The sequence below is a fragment of the Coturnix japonica genome, chromosome 4, assembly GCF_054131305.1.
Source record: "Coturnix japonica strain WE chromosome 4, WE-NBRP24, whole genome shotgun sequence".
In the NCBI taxonomy this organism is placed as follows: domain Eukaryota; kingdom Metazoa; phylum Chordata; class Aves; order Galliformes; family Phasianidae; genus Coturnix; species Coturnix japonica.
The window spans coordinates 13,355,662-13,370,974 of record NC_140666.1 but is presented as its reverse complement, the minus strand read 5'-3'; the positions used below and the strand labels follow the sequence as shown (position 1 = coordinate 13,370,974).

General features: G+C 45.0%; 1 protein-coding gene across 10 annotated transcripts in view; it reads left to right on the top strand.

Moving 5' to 3' along the window:
- Positions 1-15,313, top strand: part of ATP11C (ATPase phospholipid transporting 11C (ATP11C blood group)) — a 50,059-nt gene that overhangs the window by 31,285 nt on the left and 3,461 nt on the right. For 6 of the 10 annotated variants that reach the window (XM_015860384.3, XM_085544564.1, XM_015860383.3 and 3 more), the window contains 10 exons: positions 817-1,080; positions 1,352-1,526; positions 2,655-2,757; positions 3,972-4,117; positions 4,507-4,566; positions 5,474-5,601; positions 8,479-8,614; positions 9,935-10,000; positions 10,789-10,892; positions 11,666-11,819. In XM_015860384.3, the coding sequence (XP_015715870.2) occupies positions 817-1,080; positions 1,352-1,526; positions 2,655-2,757; positions 3,972-4,117; positions 4,507-4,566; positions 5,474-5,601; positions 8,479-8,614; positions 9,935-10,000; positions 10,789-10,892; positions 11,666-11,819 (1,336 nt within the window). Of the gene's footprint in view, positions 1-816; positions 1,081-1,351; positions 1,527-2,654; positions 2,758-3,971; positions 4,118-4,506; positions 4,567-5,473; positions 5,602-8,478; positions 8,615-9,934; positions 10,001-10,788; positions 10,893-11,665; positions 11,820-13,554; positions 13,646-14,558; positions 14,655-15,313 lie in introns of all 10 variants that reach the window. The other 4 variants (XM_085544568.1, XM_085544565.1, XM_085544567.1 and 1 more) reach the window with 2 other exon arrangements.

Genomic DNA, 15,313 nt, shown 5'->3' with positions numbered 1-15,313 from the left:
ACCCATGTTTTCTTCACAACTTTGTGTTGTGGTGGGCCCTTGCTTTCTTGCGTGAGCTGTGGTGATATTCATTTGCAGCCTGGGTTGGCATTCCCCTGGGAGCAGTGGGAGAAAACTTGGAGTATCCCCATGAAAGCTGAGCAGCAGGGCAGAGGCTGGGAGCATGCAGTGGCAATTACTCTGGTACAACCCGTTACATACTGCCTAGCTGCTAAAATCAGTTAGGATTTATTAGCGAAACCACAGAAGTACTCACACTTCTACAAAGTGAATGAATGCATGCAGCATCAATTTACACATCAAAACAAATGCAGTTTTTTTTGCAGTTACAGTAAGTGCATGTGTAAATTAACCTCATATTCTTGACTCTTGGGTCTTGTAGTATAATGCGGTGATTTCTGTCTGCATGTAAAAACTTGGGATTGCTGAGCTCTAATCCTTATTCCTGTGGCAGTATCTCTTCAGTGTGGGGACAATCAATTAACTTCTCCCTAGCTTACATTCCCTACCTGCAAAATAAGGATTCCCCAGGGGACTTTGGATTTAGAGGCTGTGTTGTCTAAGCCTCTTTACACCCATCGAGTGCTGTATCTCAGAAACATGTTTCTGAGGTTCCTGCCTGGGGCCTGCAGGAAAGGGCTTTACAGCCTTCTCTGAAGGTCTCGTTTATCACAACTCTCTTGAGTTGTGCACATAATGTAGAGCTGCTCTGGGGTCATCCTGCTTCTGTCCAGCGGTGTGGTAGTGGCTGCTCAGAGTCTGCCTTGCATCCAATGCCAGCCTGAGCAGTGAGGTTTTTTTTCTCTCTGCACTCAGGCTGCAGGAACAGTCAGCAGAGACGATCGAAGCTCTGCATGCTGCTGGCATGAAGGTGTGGGTACTGACAGGGGACAAGATGGAGACAGCCAAGTCCACCTGCTACGCCTGCAGGCTCTTCCAGACTAGCACTGAGCTGCTGGAGCTGACGGCCAGGGTGGTAGGTGAGAGCGAGAGGAAGGAGGACCGGCTGCATGAGCTGCTGATGGACTACCACAAAAGGCTGATCCAGGATGTTCCCAAACCCCGGGGTAGCCTGAAGAGGTGAGTGGTGAGATCTGAGCCTGTGTCTGTTAGGAGACACGCTGCTTGCAGTCTCCTTTGCTTTAGCTGGCTTTGAACTTAATTATGCAGCTCCCTTAGCGAAGGATGTGTGCTAAATCCAGGTTATTTTATGATGTCTAAGTCCCCCAGAAAGGTTGAGAGAAAGATTACTACACAAGTAGTTCCTTTTCCACTGAGATGATAAAAGCAGCTGGATTGACTTGTTAGAATGATTTTCTTCATTCCAAATCTCTTCCTTGTTGTGTCCTAGAAGCTGGACGCTGAGTCAAGAATACGGCCTGATCATAGATGGTTCAACACTGTCGCTGATACTCAATCCTTCTCAGGATTCCAGTTCTAGTCATTACAAAAACATATTTCTACAAATCTGCCTGAAGTGTACAGCAGTTCTGTGCTGCCGAATGGCTCCTCTGCAGAAAGCACAGGTGAATTCCTTTTTGGTTTCTTTTCCCACTAACTGAAGCATGTCGTTAAGTGATACAACACACCTTTACTCCATTGGATGAAATTGATCTGCAAGTGGGCTTCAAAACCTGCAGTGAGACAACTTTGTAGACCACATCAGACCTGGTTTCTTGGTTTTTTTTGGAGGGTCAGCTGCCATCACTGGGCAGTAGATGTCCATGTTGAGAGAAAGGCTCCTGAAGGGGTGTTGCAAAGCAGTTTGTTATTCCCCAGGGAGCAGGAAGCAATGCACCTGGCACAGGAATTCACAAATCTAAAAGGCAGCGGTGTTGCTAGAACAGTCTGACTTGCAGATTTACCATGAAGATGAAGCAGGGCGACTTTCAGGGTAGCACAAAACCTTCAACAAGTTGTAGTCAAGTATTCCTTTCATTAAAGACGTGGTAGATGTAACCACTGATTATTTCTGTATAACGGTGTGAGGCTGCGTTTCCTGCAGTGCTGCTTTAAATAAAGCTTACTCATCTTGATCAGCCAGGACTTCCCCAGGCTATGTATTAGCCTTGTCTGAACTTCAGAGCGTTATGGAAACACACCAGTCTTTCAATTATGAATATAAAACCTTTCTTAAATACGCTTGCAGGAAGCCACAAGCCCAAGCCAATTAGGAATAAACAAAACCCATTTGTTCTTTTTTTTTTTTTCCTTTCCAAATCTGTAGTCCATGACTTCCTCACACCAGCTGATGATAAAGGATTATAAACAGTGCATTTTTAGCCCTGCTGCAGGGTATGACTGTCTTCCATGTGAAATGCACGAGAGGCCACATCTCTGTGAGAGAGCAGGGTCTGGCAAGGGGGAAGGGGAGGCTGCTGCTGGGAGTGATTTGTTTCTGCATGCTGTCCTTCAGCCCTGTGAAGCTGGGTCTTGGCTTTTCCTTTGATTGATGGCTGCAGAGGAAATAGTGAGGGTGTTGATTAATCTGAACTCTTTATTTGGCTGCCACAGAGCAAGGTTATTTGTTCAGGAGTGTCTGAGGAGTTGCAGGGGTCTCTGGAGGTGGGGTATTTTTCAGTGTGGGGTTATTTGTTTGTTTGTTTTCCTACTGAACTTTTGGGTTGTGCTGCTATCCCGTTTTAAATCTTTAGATTGTGCGAATGGTGAAGAACACAAAAGGGAGCCCAATAACGCTGTCAATAGGGGACGGTGCGAATGATGTCAGTATGATTTTGGAAGCACATGTTGGAATAGGTAAGACCCCCTGATACACCTATCTGATACCTAGGGCTGCTATCAGTCTGTGTTGCTTATGCTTGCTGTTGTAACTGATCACACATGGCTGAACTGATCCCAATTGACAGATGGGGAAATTACCTGCTGCTTTCAGAGGGCTTTTGGTCTGGATCGGTGCTAGGGATCATGGTAGGCTGCTGCCCTTTGATAGGCACGTTCTCTTTGTCTTTACCACGTGGTGAACTGCAGATTGCTTCTTACGCTTTAGTTCCCACTGGTGAAATAACGGGGTTTTCTGCTGTCCTCTGTGCAAACAAAGGTTGATTCTATTTTAAATGAAACAAGGTAACTTCCTCTGACCTTTGTTTCACCATTAAAGCCAGTGCTGAGAGCTTCAGTGGGATCGTACCCATTCAACTCAGCTGAGCTATAGCTGGCATTTGTTCTCTACCCAGGTGTGTGCAGGAGCTCGGCAGCTCTGATTGCAGCTGCAATGTGTGCATTTTCCAAGGGCTGATGCTGGGCTGTGCTGTGCCTGCTCTGTCCATATGCCTGATATCAGGCTGGAAAACAGCTGAATTTCATATCTAAATTTCTGCAGATTGTTGTCAGCGACTGTGAAAGTACTGGCAGTTTTTAAATACCACTGAAGAGGGATGTCCTTTGTCTTCTAACCACCCTCTTTATTTCTGACTGTTGGGAATGGCATGTTAGCCTCTAATGAATAGAATCCTTCACTGTAGTTAATTTGGATGTGGTTTTTGAGTGAACAAAACTGGCTTTCTTGAGCCTTGCTCTGAGGGGATCTCTTGGGAGGCTGAGCTTCTGCAGTGTAATAACCACACTGCTAGATGCGGGCAGGCCTGGGGGAAACCTTATCTTTTATTGGGTTTATCTGAGATGCTCGTCATCACGTGCTCCTACAATAAGAACTCAGTTAGCAACCTAAGTTCAGATTAAAAACTCCAGAGGATTGTCACAGAGCCAAGGTCATACCAAGTACTGCAGAGCTTTAGTGTTTGGCTCTCCTTTACCTGCTGCCCCTGTCCCTAAAGGGTCAGTCCCAGCGGCTGGGTACACAGGGTGACATGGAGGCATTTAAAGTGTAAAAGTCTTAAAGAACCACCAAGGAAACATAGCCTTTGTCATGGCCTTAGGCATTGAATTATGTGACCAAATTTCACAAGTAGCATCAGGATAAATTCCAGTCCTTGCCTTGCTTTTGTCTCCAGGTATAAAAGGCAAAGAAGGACGTCAGGCTGCAAGAAACAGTGACTATGCTGTTCCAAAGTTTAAACACTTAAGAAAACTGCTACTAGCACACGGGCATTTATATTATGTGAGAATAGCACACCTTGTACAGTATTTCTTCTATAAGGTAAGAATCAGCTCATTATTTTTGTTTTCACTGTGAGTTTTTCTGACAACAGAAGTAGTGTAAAACAGATGATGTATGGGATACTCTGTTTTTTTTCCATCTGGGGTGAGTGTGTGTCTCCCATGTGCCTGTTAATTGAAAGCCCTTTATATACCAATATATGGGGGAATGTGAGAGCGTGGCTTTCTTCCTTTGCCATCTGCTGATGCTACAAGCTTATTGAATTAGTGTAGTGCTTGGTAGAAAACAGTGTCCTGCTTTACCTGATAGTACAATATCAGATAATGCGATCTGAGAATAGAAAAAAATACTGGATTTAGATGGGAAGTCAAGCATTCACTAAACTCATGAACGCTTCCCTGCTAACCTTTCTTTTTTCGTTTCTCTAGAACCTTTGCTTCATTTTACCACAATTTTTATACCAGTTCTTCTGTGGATTCTCACAGCAGGTAACTTCCAGTAACGTATATAAAAAGACAGGATAAAAAGCCAGTCACACAGTGAGGCTTCCTAGCAGAAGCTTGACTTTTGGTCATCCCACCCCTTCCTCATCTTTCTTTGGATGACAGTAGGAATTGACCTCCTTGCTCAGTGCTGCGTTTTTGAGACTTGCAAGTAAAAACAAATAACTTTCCCATCCGTGACCTGTTTTTGTTGCTTAAGCATGGATGGAGACCTTCCCAGAGAAGTGGGGGTGTTGTAGCTGGTTCGCCAGCACCTAATTTTGCTACTTCTACTCTGGAAAGTTTTCAAAGACTTCCTGATCTTCTCTCATCTGCTGCATTTCCCTATACTGAAAATGTCCTTCAAAAAGAAGAACAGCCTGTTCTTTTGTAACAGCCTTTAAATAAGACAGATGATGAGTGTCATCACTTAGTCCAGATGAGTGTCAGAAGGACAGACCTCTGACAGGTGGGCTCAGGTGCTTGCAGACAGTGGCTGTGCCATTTGTGTTTGCTTCTGTTCTTTTCTATCTGGTTGGCCTTAGAAGTATAAGAGTTTATTCCCCGCCTGCCTCAACAGAACCGCTTTTTTTTTTTATTTCAAAAAAGAAAAACTATAGTTCCTCTAAAAAAAAGAAGTCGAGTCTTTAGAAAGTCACAGGAGACATCAAGTGTATTAATAGAAACAGCAGCACAAGAGCAGCTGCAGAAAAGCTGCAGTAACGGCTGCTTTATGACGTTGTTCTGGAGGTCAAGCTGGAGCCCAGACAGGCACAGAGTGTGACCCACATCTGTGACAAAGGGATGAGCCTGTGGGGTGGGTACAGAGGCAAGGGCTGGAAACTGCACATATGTCTCTGGGAAGACTTTTCCAGTAGAACTTCTGTCTCATTTTACCCCTTCTTCTTTTCAGCCATTGTACGATGCTGCTTACCTTACCATGTACAACATCTGTTTCACATCTCTCCCCATCCTGGCCTACAGCCTCCTGGAGCAGCACATCAACATTGACACACTGACCTCAGATCCACAGCTGTATATGTAAGTCAGAAGGGGCTGGATGGGCCTCAGCACAGTTTGAACTTTGTTGGTGCAGGACACGATCCATTGGGGTGGTTTGAGCCAGGTGTATGGTTACAGTTGTACAGTTATACAGTTGATGGATAAACAGAGGTGATGTAATAGAAAGAGGGTTAGTGATAAATGCTCACCGATGTTGAGGCTAACTCTAAAACTCCACAAAGGGGCCATCTCTGGAAAGAGATCCTGTCTTAGTGGTGGTCAGCCCTTAAATGAGATCAGGGAGAGGTTGAGGCAATATTAAACATGGCTGCATGAATAGGCGCTGTGACCTTGTTTAATTCTCTGTAATCTACCATCATTCTCCATGTTTCTGGGACTAGAATATTGTCAGTTCTACATAGGGCCTCCAGTCCTGTCTGTTTCTCCTAGATTGGCTACTAATTGAGCTACCTGCTAGACCGCTGCCTCTGATGCCACTAGAGGATTTAGTATTGAAACCAGAGTGCCATACATATGAGAAGGGGCCTGCTATAAAATTAGGTCCCTCATTCCTGCCAAGAACTTAACCATATCGGGGCTATCAAAAAGTATCTTCGTAGACTCTCTCATTCCCAGTTACCTGATATAATTTTGAAGGTCTTCCATGTAGGACCACAATCCCACATGTAATGATGTGTCTGATTTATTTGGCCAAACCATACAGCATGATGCCATGAACCAATCCAGAATAGAATGATTTTCATCTCTAAACTGGGTTCCACTGTATAGTCTCTGCTTAAGGGCAGGGTGAACAGTTACAGTGACTAGTTTAGATATTTCAGGTCCACTGACCGTAATGCTTTCTGCCCCTGAATCCCATAAGCTCAATAGCCAAGTTGGTACACTCCCTTTGGGTCTATGTCGAAACCACTGCACCAGATCCATCAGCTCTGTTGCCGTGTATGGTCAGACAGTAACTTGAAAATGTGTTTGGGTAGGGGACCATTGATCAGGAGGCGCCCCTGCTGGTCTATCTTGAACCTTTTTTCTTCATTGAGTTATGATATGACAGCAATGAATTCGTCACAAGTGGTTCTTTAAATCAGTTTTAGTAATTTCATTTCCTTGTTCAACCAGATCCATTGTTTTAGATGCATGGTCGTCATTTACTGAAATATTATGGACCTGGGTGATTGGTGGATGTAAAAGTGGTCTTTTAACCATTAATATACTAAGTTCTTGCTCCAGTTTTTCAATGCAGTCTCTTAGTAATTGATTTTCATTTCCTAACGCATCTGCCCTGATTTAAGGCATTTAATAGTGGCCATGCCACTGTAGAGGCAGTTAACTCATTCTTTCATAATCAAAATGTCTTTATTTAGCCCTTCAAAGTATCTCACCATACAGAACGGGGAGAGCTGAGAACTCTGCTCTCACAGGTATCTCCAAGTTGCCCATGGAAAGTGCTGTGTAAGAGAAGATGGTTTTCCGCCGCTTTGCTGGCATTCTTCTCTCCTTCCTTGGTTGCAACTGGGGGAATCCCTAACCACCTATGGAACCCCAAGTGCTTCCATTTCCCCCCCTCCCTTTCCATGCATGTACTTAGGTGCAGCCTTTCAGGCATCCTAAAGGTATTATTTCTGAAATAGCTGCTCAACTCTGTGGTTAAACTTCCGCGCTCCTCCAGCCATGCAGCAAAATGCGCGTCTTTTCAAATACGTTTGTAATTGAATCTTGTGCAGCACAGACCAATAATAGCAGGCCCCTGTGCTCTCACCTGCGGGCTGTCTGATCACCGGGGTATGTGAATTGAGGGAAAACAGATTAATTGTGCAGTTAGGAAGCTTCAGTTTGAATATTCATGACTTTGCATGTGCTGCTGAATACGGAATGACTGCTGTGCCTCTGCTGTATAAATGCTGAGTTGCTGCAGTGCAGATCTCTCATCTGAGGCACAGTAAAAGCCTGTTTACGATGAGTGCTGCAGGACATAAATGGGAATGCAGAACGATTGTACTGAACAGGTTCTTTGCACTTTCCCTTCTTGCAAAAAATAGCTCTTAGTAAGGAGCACTGACAAATCAGACTGAGCCCAGAGTACAGTGTGTTAGAGAATTGTCACTGCGGTATCATACAAGGGATTCCAGTAGGGTTTTGCTTTAGAAACTGCATTTACAGAAGCTCAGCACCACACCTGCTTTCAGAGTGCATCTTGCTGCAGGTAGTTGGAGTTAGGAAGTAAAAAATAAGAGAGGATTTTTGGTTTTGCTATAAACATGCTTTCATCCCCCATCAATCCTCAGATTTTAAGGACTGTCTGGAAAGAAAGTGATGCAAGATGCAGGGAGCTGCTGCTGCCTGCAGCCAGATCTCATTCCTGTGCTCAGCCAGGAGCCTCCTGCTAAACCCCCATGCTAAATCCCACGGTGTGATTCAGGGGGATATTTTCAGCCTGTGCAGAAAAAGCACCAGGAATGAGATCTGCAGAGCTTTCCCAAAGAAGTTCATTTGCGGGCTCAACAAAAAGAGGGAAACGTGCCACAGATTCATTACATCTTGTGTTTCTTCAGCATAGCCCTGGCTTTGAAATTGAGTGATTAAGTACATAAGGGCTGGGGAAGCACAGTGGCTGTGGAAAAGGCATGGGGCAGCATTTTGCTTTGCTCAGACAGGGCTGGGATTTTGTCTGCATCATGTACAGAAGGATAAAATAAAGAATAATCTCTCGAATACCTTCTGATTATTATTAAATGATCAGCAGACTCAGAGCAGATGTTGTTTACCTCCTGCGTGCCGGCGGATAGTTGGGTGTTTCACCTCTTTGTTTCCTGCATCAACGCCCACATCAAACCCCCAGAAACATCAGGCTTTGCACCAGGTCCCACGTGATTTTTCTTGTTCTTGCTTTCTTGGCAGGAAAGTTTCTGACAACGCCATGCTGCAGTGGAGGCCTTTTTTGTACTGGACCTTCCTGGGCGCCTTTGAAGGACTCGTGTTTTTCTTTGGGGTTTATTTTCTTTTTCAAAACTCATCATTGGAAGATAATGGCAAGGTAACAACACCCCTCCCCCTTCTAAAAAGAGAGAAGGATGAGTGTTTCTTTTGTGCCCTGCCTCTCTTATCTGCCTGATAGCAAATATCTACACGCTTAAGCTGTGCGGTATGTCTCAAGTCTTGTCCGGCGGTGTAGCATTGCTTATGGTGTGATTCTGCATCAAGTGCTTGAAACGTTTTCCAAATCACCATGGCAACATTGCAGCGGTGGCTGTGCTCTCTAAGTACAAGAACTGGTCTTGCAGCAGATTCATGCTGCCTGGTGCTTTACCAGGGCAAGGCATCAGTGCAGCCGTGCGCACAGTGTTGTGTGCTATCCTGCAGTGTTAGCAGGGCTCAGCTGATGGAGACCTTCTTGACACCATCACTTGTGAGCCTTGAAAACACCCCAGCTTTTGTTCTTTTAGAGGACAGCACATGGAGAAAAGCAGAGAAAAACACGCATTGCTTCAGTGCTGACGTTCATGGCCCCAGCTATGTGTAGTCACGCTCCTGTGTTGTAGATTCTGTGCCTTTCTGTATTTATAGCCATTCTGGTTGCGTGTGAATAGGACATATAAGCCCCAGTGTGTTCTACAGATGCCTTGAGAGGCCAGGTCTGCGTGACGCTCACACAAGCCCTGTGCTTTTGTCCTGTTTTGTAAACACTTATGCTTGTAAGAACTGCTACCAGCAATTGTTCATAATATCCATGTATGTTTGATTGACTCCTTTTTCACTCCTATTGACTTCTTTTTTTTTTTCTGCTTCTTTTTTTTTTTTAAAGAAAAAAAAACTTTTACATTTCACTTTCTGTTTTAATGTATGCATTCAGATCTTGACAGCCTTTGGTAAGCATCTGTCCCATTCGTTGCCATCTTTTGGATTCATATACAGTATCTGCTTTTCTTTGTTGTGCATAGTCACTAGGATCTGCAAACCAAACCGATGCATTCTCATACAGAGAAATGCCCATTGGTGCATTCTGCAGCTGGGACTAGCCCAGCACAATCATTAGAGGTGCTGCGGTGGTTCTGTGTTACGAGAAAGCAGAAACTGAATAAATTGCCAAGAAATCATGGAATACAGGTGGTCCCAATGACTTGTGTTCTCGATCAACATTGCTGTTAGTAGGAGGTTGTGTCTGTCGCTGTCACAACACCGGTCACTTGTCCGTGGTAGTGCATGGCACAGGGTTAGCGTAGCCAAGTCCTGAGTAGCGATCGCGCCATTCCTCCATGTCCTCTCTGCTCCCTGCTTGCACTGTGCCGTCATTCCTTTCTGTTCTTCTCAAGCCAGGTAAGTAGAAGCACGTGTGACAACGCTCTGTGTCTTCCAGGTCTTTGGAAACTGGACCTTCGGGACGATCGTTTTCACTGTGCTGGTGTTCACCGTCACCCTCAAGGTAAGATTCTGCCCCTCTTTTCCAGTCACTTGTTTTTGCAGGCATTCTTGAATGTGTGATAAATACTGTGTGGTAAATACATTGAAGATGCTTTCATGAATACCTTTCCTCCTTACACTTCCATCTTCTGTTTGCCATACATGCAGGACTTAAATGACTTATTAACTGTTGGATTCTTGACCATGCAGAGTGTGCTTATATGCACGTGCTTATATTCTGCTAAATCATTTTCCTATTTTTTGCCTTCTTCTGAGTATTCCAGTTGATTGCAGTTGACGTTATTTCCTTTGGCTTTAAGCTCAAGAAAGAGGAGACAACCAACCAAGTATATTTGAGTTTGCTCACCTCTGTTTCAGCTGCTGCTCAGCACCGTGGGGGTCAGAAAAGTACATCTGTCAAACAAGCATAGCAAAACCGCTTTGTTTCATGGAGCTTTCCAAAATGAACAGTTTGCATCAGACCTTACAAAAGACATTTTATGTTTGGTTCAGGACAGCAGGTGGTGACAGAGGGCAATTGCAATGGCTGCAACCTTTATGCAGTTCTTCCTTGTAGCATCAGAGGTTGCATCAAGCTTATTCTATTCCAAACTCTCAGTTGCAATTAGAAACTCTTCCCCTGTGTGCCAGTCTTTAGGTATTGAAAATATTTCCCTGCTGTACATATGCAGAGAGGTGGCTGACTGGAAGACTTCAACCTTATTGTGAAAGCAAACATGGATACAGTTGAACACATGCTGCTTCTAATGCCTGTTCTGCTTGGTGTTGTTTTTTGTTCCACTTACACAGTTGGCTTTAGATACTCGATTCTGGACGTGGATGAACCACTTTGTGATCTGGGGCTCTCTTGCCTTCTACGTGTTTTTCTCGTTCTTTTGGGGAGGAGTCATTTGGTAAGTATCTTTTCTTTCCGTGGTACTTTCTTAGGGAATGTCCATCACCTTCTTTGTGGGGAATGTGACTGCAGCTCCCCTCCTTTTGTCTGTTGGAAGATTTATAGAGATGTCAGAGTGTTTGTGACCATGATAAGCATGTGTTGATATTGAGTACCAGTCACATCAGGTAATAGTGATAGGCAATGAGGATGGGGTTTTTTTACATCATCAGATGGAATATTTTAGTGCTGCCATGGTGGAGAGAAACCCAGTGATGCGAAAAGAAGGAACAGAAGAGGAGAAAGGAGAAAAATGGATTTTGTGAGCTGTGGCAGCAAGTGTTGTAAGGGACTGAGAGGTGGATGGGTCAGGGAGGAGGAGGTAGCTGTGGCCTTGGAAACTTGGAAAGGGCAGTGTGCTGTTGAGAGAGGTCTTGAAAATTGGCAGTGAAGGTAGGTCAGGGCTTTGTAGGAGGACTGAGACCAGCAGTTTGTAACATTTGGCTGGGGAGGAGAAAAAAGCTACAGAGGGTACAGTAGCGAGGTTGAGAAGCAGGGTGAAGAGTCTGTGTGGAGAAGCATTAGAGTGGTCCCAGGAGGTTGCTAACAGCCCTCCAGAATTAGCACAGCTGGGAGCAGGAGGTGGATGGGGAGCAGAGCAGGCAGCCTGTGCCTGTCTGTGTTTGGGGGGGAGGTATTAGTGCCAGCACCTTGATCCCAGTCTGACCTAGTTGGGAAACACGTGAAGCTGATGGTATTAACCAGAATCTATTTGTATCCTTTCTTTTTCAGGCCTTTCTTGAAACAACAAAGAATGTATTTTGTATTTGCCCATATGCTGACTTCTGTTTCCACATGGCTGGCAATAATTCTGCTGATCTTTATCAGCCTTTTCCCAGAAATTCTCCTAATAGTTTTAAAAAGTATAAAAGAGAGAAGTCATCAGGTAAGGAACAAGATGAATTATTGCACAGTGTTTTTACAAAGGCCTCTTCTACTGAGCACCAGATGAACTGTGTGCCATTCATGTCTCAAGGATGGCTTTCTAGAGTCTCATCTCGCTCGTTCACATGCCAGAGATGTCAAGAAGTTCATCTAAAAATACTGCCTACTAGCAGGGAGAGACTCTACTAGTGCCTTTCTTTAGCTGTGTAGGCTGGATGGAAAACTGCTGTCCATGCAGTAAACTTTTTCCAGCCCAAACTGATCCAAACCACTGTGTTGAGTACTGAAACAAGCTGCTTGTTTTTATGTCAGTATACCCAAGACATAAACTATGGCTATATCCTGCAGGTGACAGGGGGAAGCTCATCAGGGAGGTGCCCACCCCCTAATAATGACCCAGTCCCCATCTCTTGGGCAGCATCCCCTGGTGGCAGCATCCCTGCAGACCCATCCCCAGGCAGCACCTGCTCCCCCCAGCTGTGCCCTGTTGCTCTGTCTGCTCGCCTCCCTCCTGCTCCTCTCCCTGCTGTGGTTCCAGCAAGTTGTGTATTGGGTGCTGCCTGCCAGTGCTGGCCTCCAGGCACCACTCTGCATTTCCCTGGCAGCAGCAGAGCAGGCCCAGCACCAGCAGTGTGGCCAGTGTGGTTCTGCTGCTTCTGGCCATGTGCCTCCTCTGTTACTTTTGCTTCTTTTATACGTTTTAATCGAGCTTATCTTTTCTAAATATCCAATGAAATTGTTAAGTTTCTTTTCCTTCGTAACCTTTAAAGTACAACTTTGGCACGGTATCAGTGAAGTAAAACATGTATCTTCATGACCAAAAAAAAAACCCCACCACCTGAATGATTGAATTTGAGAGCAATACAGATGGTAAAATAACTGTAGCTAAATTCTTCCCAGCTCTGTTATATTCCTTCCTTACTCAAGTACAGTTCAGTAGTATCTGAATTGACAGTTTCTAAATTGGGCAGGATGGGGATGACTTGCTGTCAGCTGCAGCCATAGGGCAGTTCAACATCTGTGTCCCAGAAGGGGACCTGGGGGTTACTCAGCCTCAGCTGAGCTCTCTGAGGCCTGTTTTTGCCTCCAGCTCTTAGCCAGATCCATTCCCACTTATAATACTTGTTTTTGAGAGCGCTTTAAATGTGTTAAAAAAGGCTCTTGTGAAATCGTTTTGTAAATCAACAGTAAGTGTCAGCTAGAAAAGTCTCTTCATATGTGCATACTAAACTAAAGGCAGGCTGAGCCTTATTTAAATGTACATTTCAAGTGAGAGCTTTACAAAATGCCTGGAGCAGATGCCAGCTCTAGATGTCTGTGTCAGCTGTCACAAAACAAGCTGAGCTGCACAGGTAGGGCATTTTAAATCGAGACCCTTTTTGAGAATGCTAACTGTATTAATGGAAAACAAATATCAGTTTCCTGAGGGGAGCATTAAATGAGAAGCCAGCTGAGTGCACTCATTTGGCTCTGTGAGCCCACACCTTGGGAACTCAGGTCCCCTTTGGGAGGGGGGCATGGACAGAGGCCAGGTTGTGGGAGCTTGCCCTTGACCTGTAGGGGACTGGGTTTCTGTATGACAGTGCCAGCTTTGCTCACTCTTAATTAAGTTTTCAATGTGGAAGCATTTTGGGGTTGTTTTTGCTTTTATCTGCAAGGCGCATCTTATTTTCTTTGGTTTCTGCCTCTCTCTGTCTTGTACTGCAATTTTCTGTCTTTTGTGCGTTGTGAACTAGGTAACGAAGCGCCTTCCTTCCTCAGGAACATCCACTATCTTCATGCTTTCTCAAACTTCCAGCAATCACAGCTTTTCTTGGAGTGAATAAGGTGATTTCCCCTCTGAGCCACTATGTGCTGCTTGCTCTTCTGCTTCCTCCTTCTAATGCATCGCTGCTGAAAAGCCTGTGTTTAGATTTGCTCACCCAGCAAGAGCCTGTGCTTTCTCCCCCACACCTACTGCTTTCATTTCAATCTTTTCCTTAAGTGTTTTTGTCTGTCTCCCCCTGTGGTTCCCTGCTGTGGGTGCACACCAGCTGGGCTGAGCTGCTCATACCCAGCACCTGCAACATGGGTGCAGGTGGTGTTTCCATACCCAGCGTCCCCGAAGTGCTCAGGGAACCTCAGGCAGGCATCAGTCATGAATTTGGGTCTACACCGGCCCCTTAGATTGGGTACATTGTGCCTGCTCATGGAATTCAGTGCTGCTGCATCATTTAGGTTGGTTTTAGTGGGCTGGGTGCTACCTCCTCCAAGGTATGGAACAAAGAGGGCTCTTTTTTAATTGTCTTCTAGTTGACTTGGCAAACAGCTCGTGTTTGCTTGATCTCAGAGGAGCTTCCCAAGTGCCCTTGTTGCCCTGTACATAACTCTGTTATCACTGCAGCTGTTCTGAGTACAAGCAGTAAGCCACAAGTGGCATTCCCTGGCTCATTGCCCATGAAGGGCTTCCCGCAGGCTGAGCACCTCAAACACGTCCCTGCTGTCACTCACTGTTACAAAACCACCAGTCATGAGGAGATCAAGGAAGGCTGTAGTCTAAACCTCAAAGCCTAAAGGGAACCATTTTGGGAAGCAGTGCCACTTGCACTGAAAACCCAGGCAGTATTTAGGGAGTGTGTGTTGTTACATCCGTGTGGATCAATGTAGCTGGCTGTAAGGAGCGTGTGTGTGTGTTGTTGTTGGACAGCAATAGGGGAACGTGTCACATGTGCTACAAGTGTTTTTGCCTCGCTGTTTGCAGAGCAGTAGGAAGGCGCCCAAGTCAATGTCGTCCAGACCTTCTGTCACACCACTTCTTTTAAGAACGTTCTCAGATGAGTCTAATGTGTTGTAACAGGTACCCTGCCCTGAGGAGTTGGGATGGTTTTAAAAGGCATTGATTAACCAAACGTAACCCCCAAATCAATTAAACTGTGGTTCTTGTAATCCTCTTGATTGTTGGTGTGGGGCACCTGTCTGTGATACGGAGATGCAATGCTTGGGATGCATTTTAATTTGGGGACGTGTCCTGTTCAGTCTCTTCAGAATCCTGTATGTTCACAGATCTGCTCAATCCAAAGCACTTTGCATTGTATGTGCAGGTCCTTCAATGTAACCGATATTTTGATCTAACATTAACAGCATGAGAATACAGAATTGGGCTGTAAAAGCTAGCACTGATGTACTTGCAGTGGAGTATTCAAGTCTAAGCTATTAAAATGATTCCAGAATTGCATCTGAACAGTATAAAAATCCCATTTTCTATGGTGCATGCTGTTGTGTCAGATAGAAATGAGTACATTTTAATTCATCCGAATAGACTGAAACTAAGTGTGTACCTGTCTGTATGTCAGCATAGCGTGCAGCAGGCATGGCTCTGTGTCTGTATGCGGCTACACACACAGGGAGCATCCTGCTACGCCATTCTAAACATCATAGTAAGCCACCAGCTGTCTTCTCGCTGCAGAGAAATAAAAGTGCCTGACTGAACTCACAGCCTATGGGCGAGATGTGATG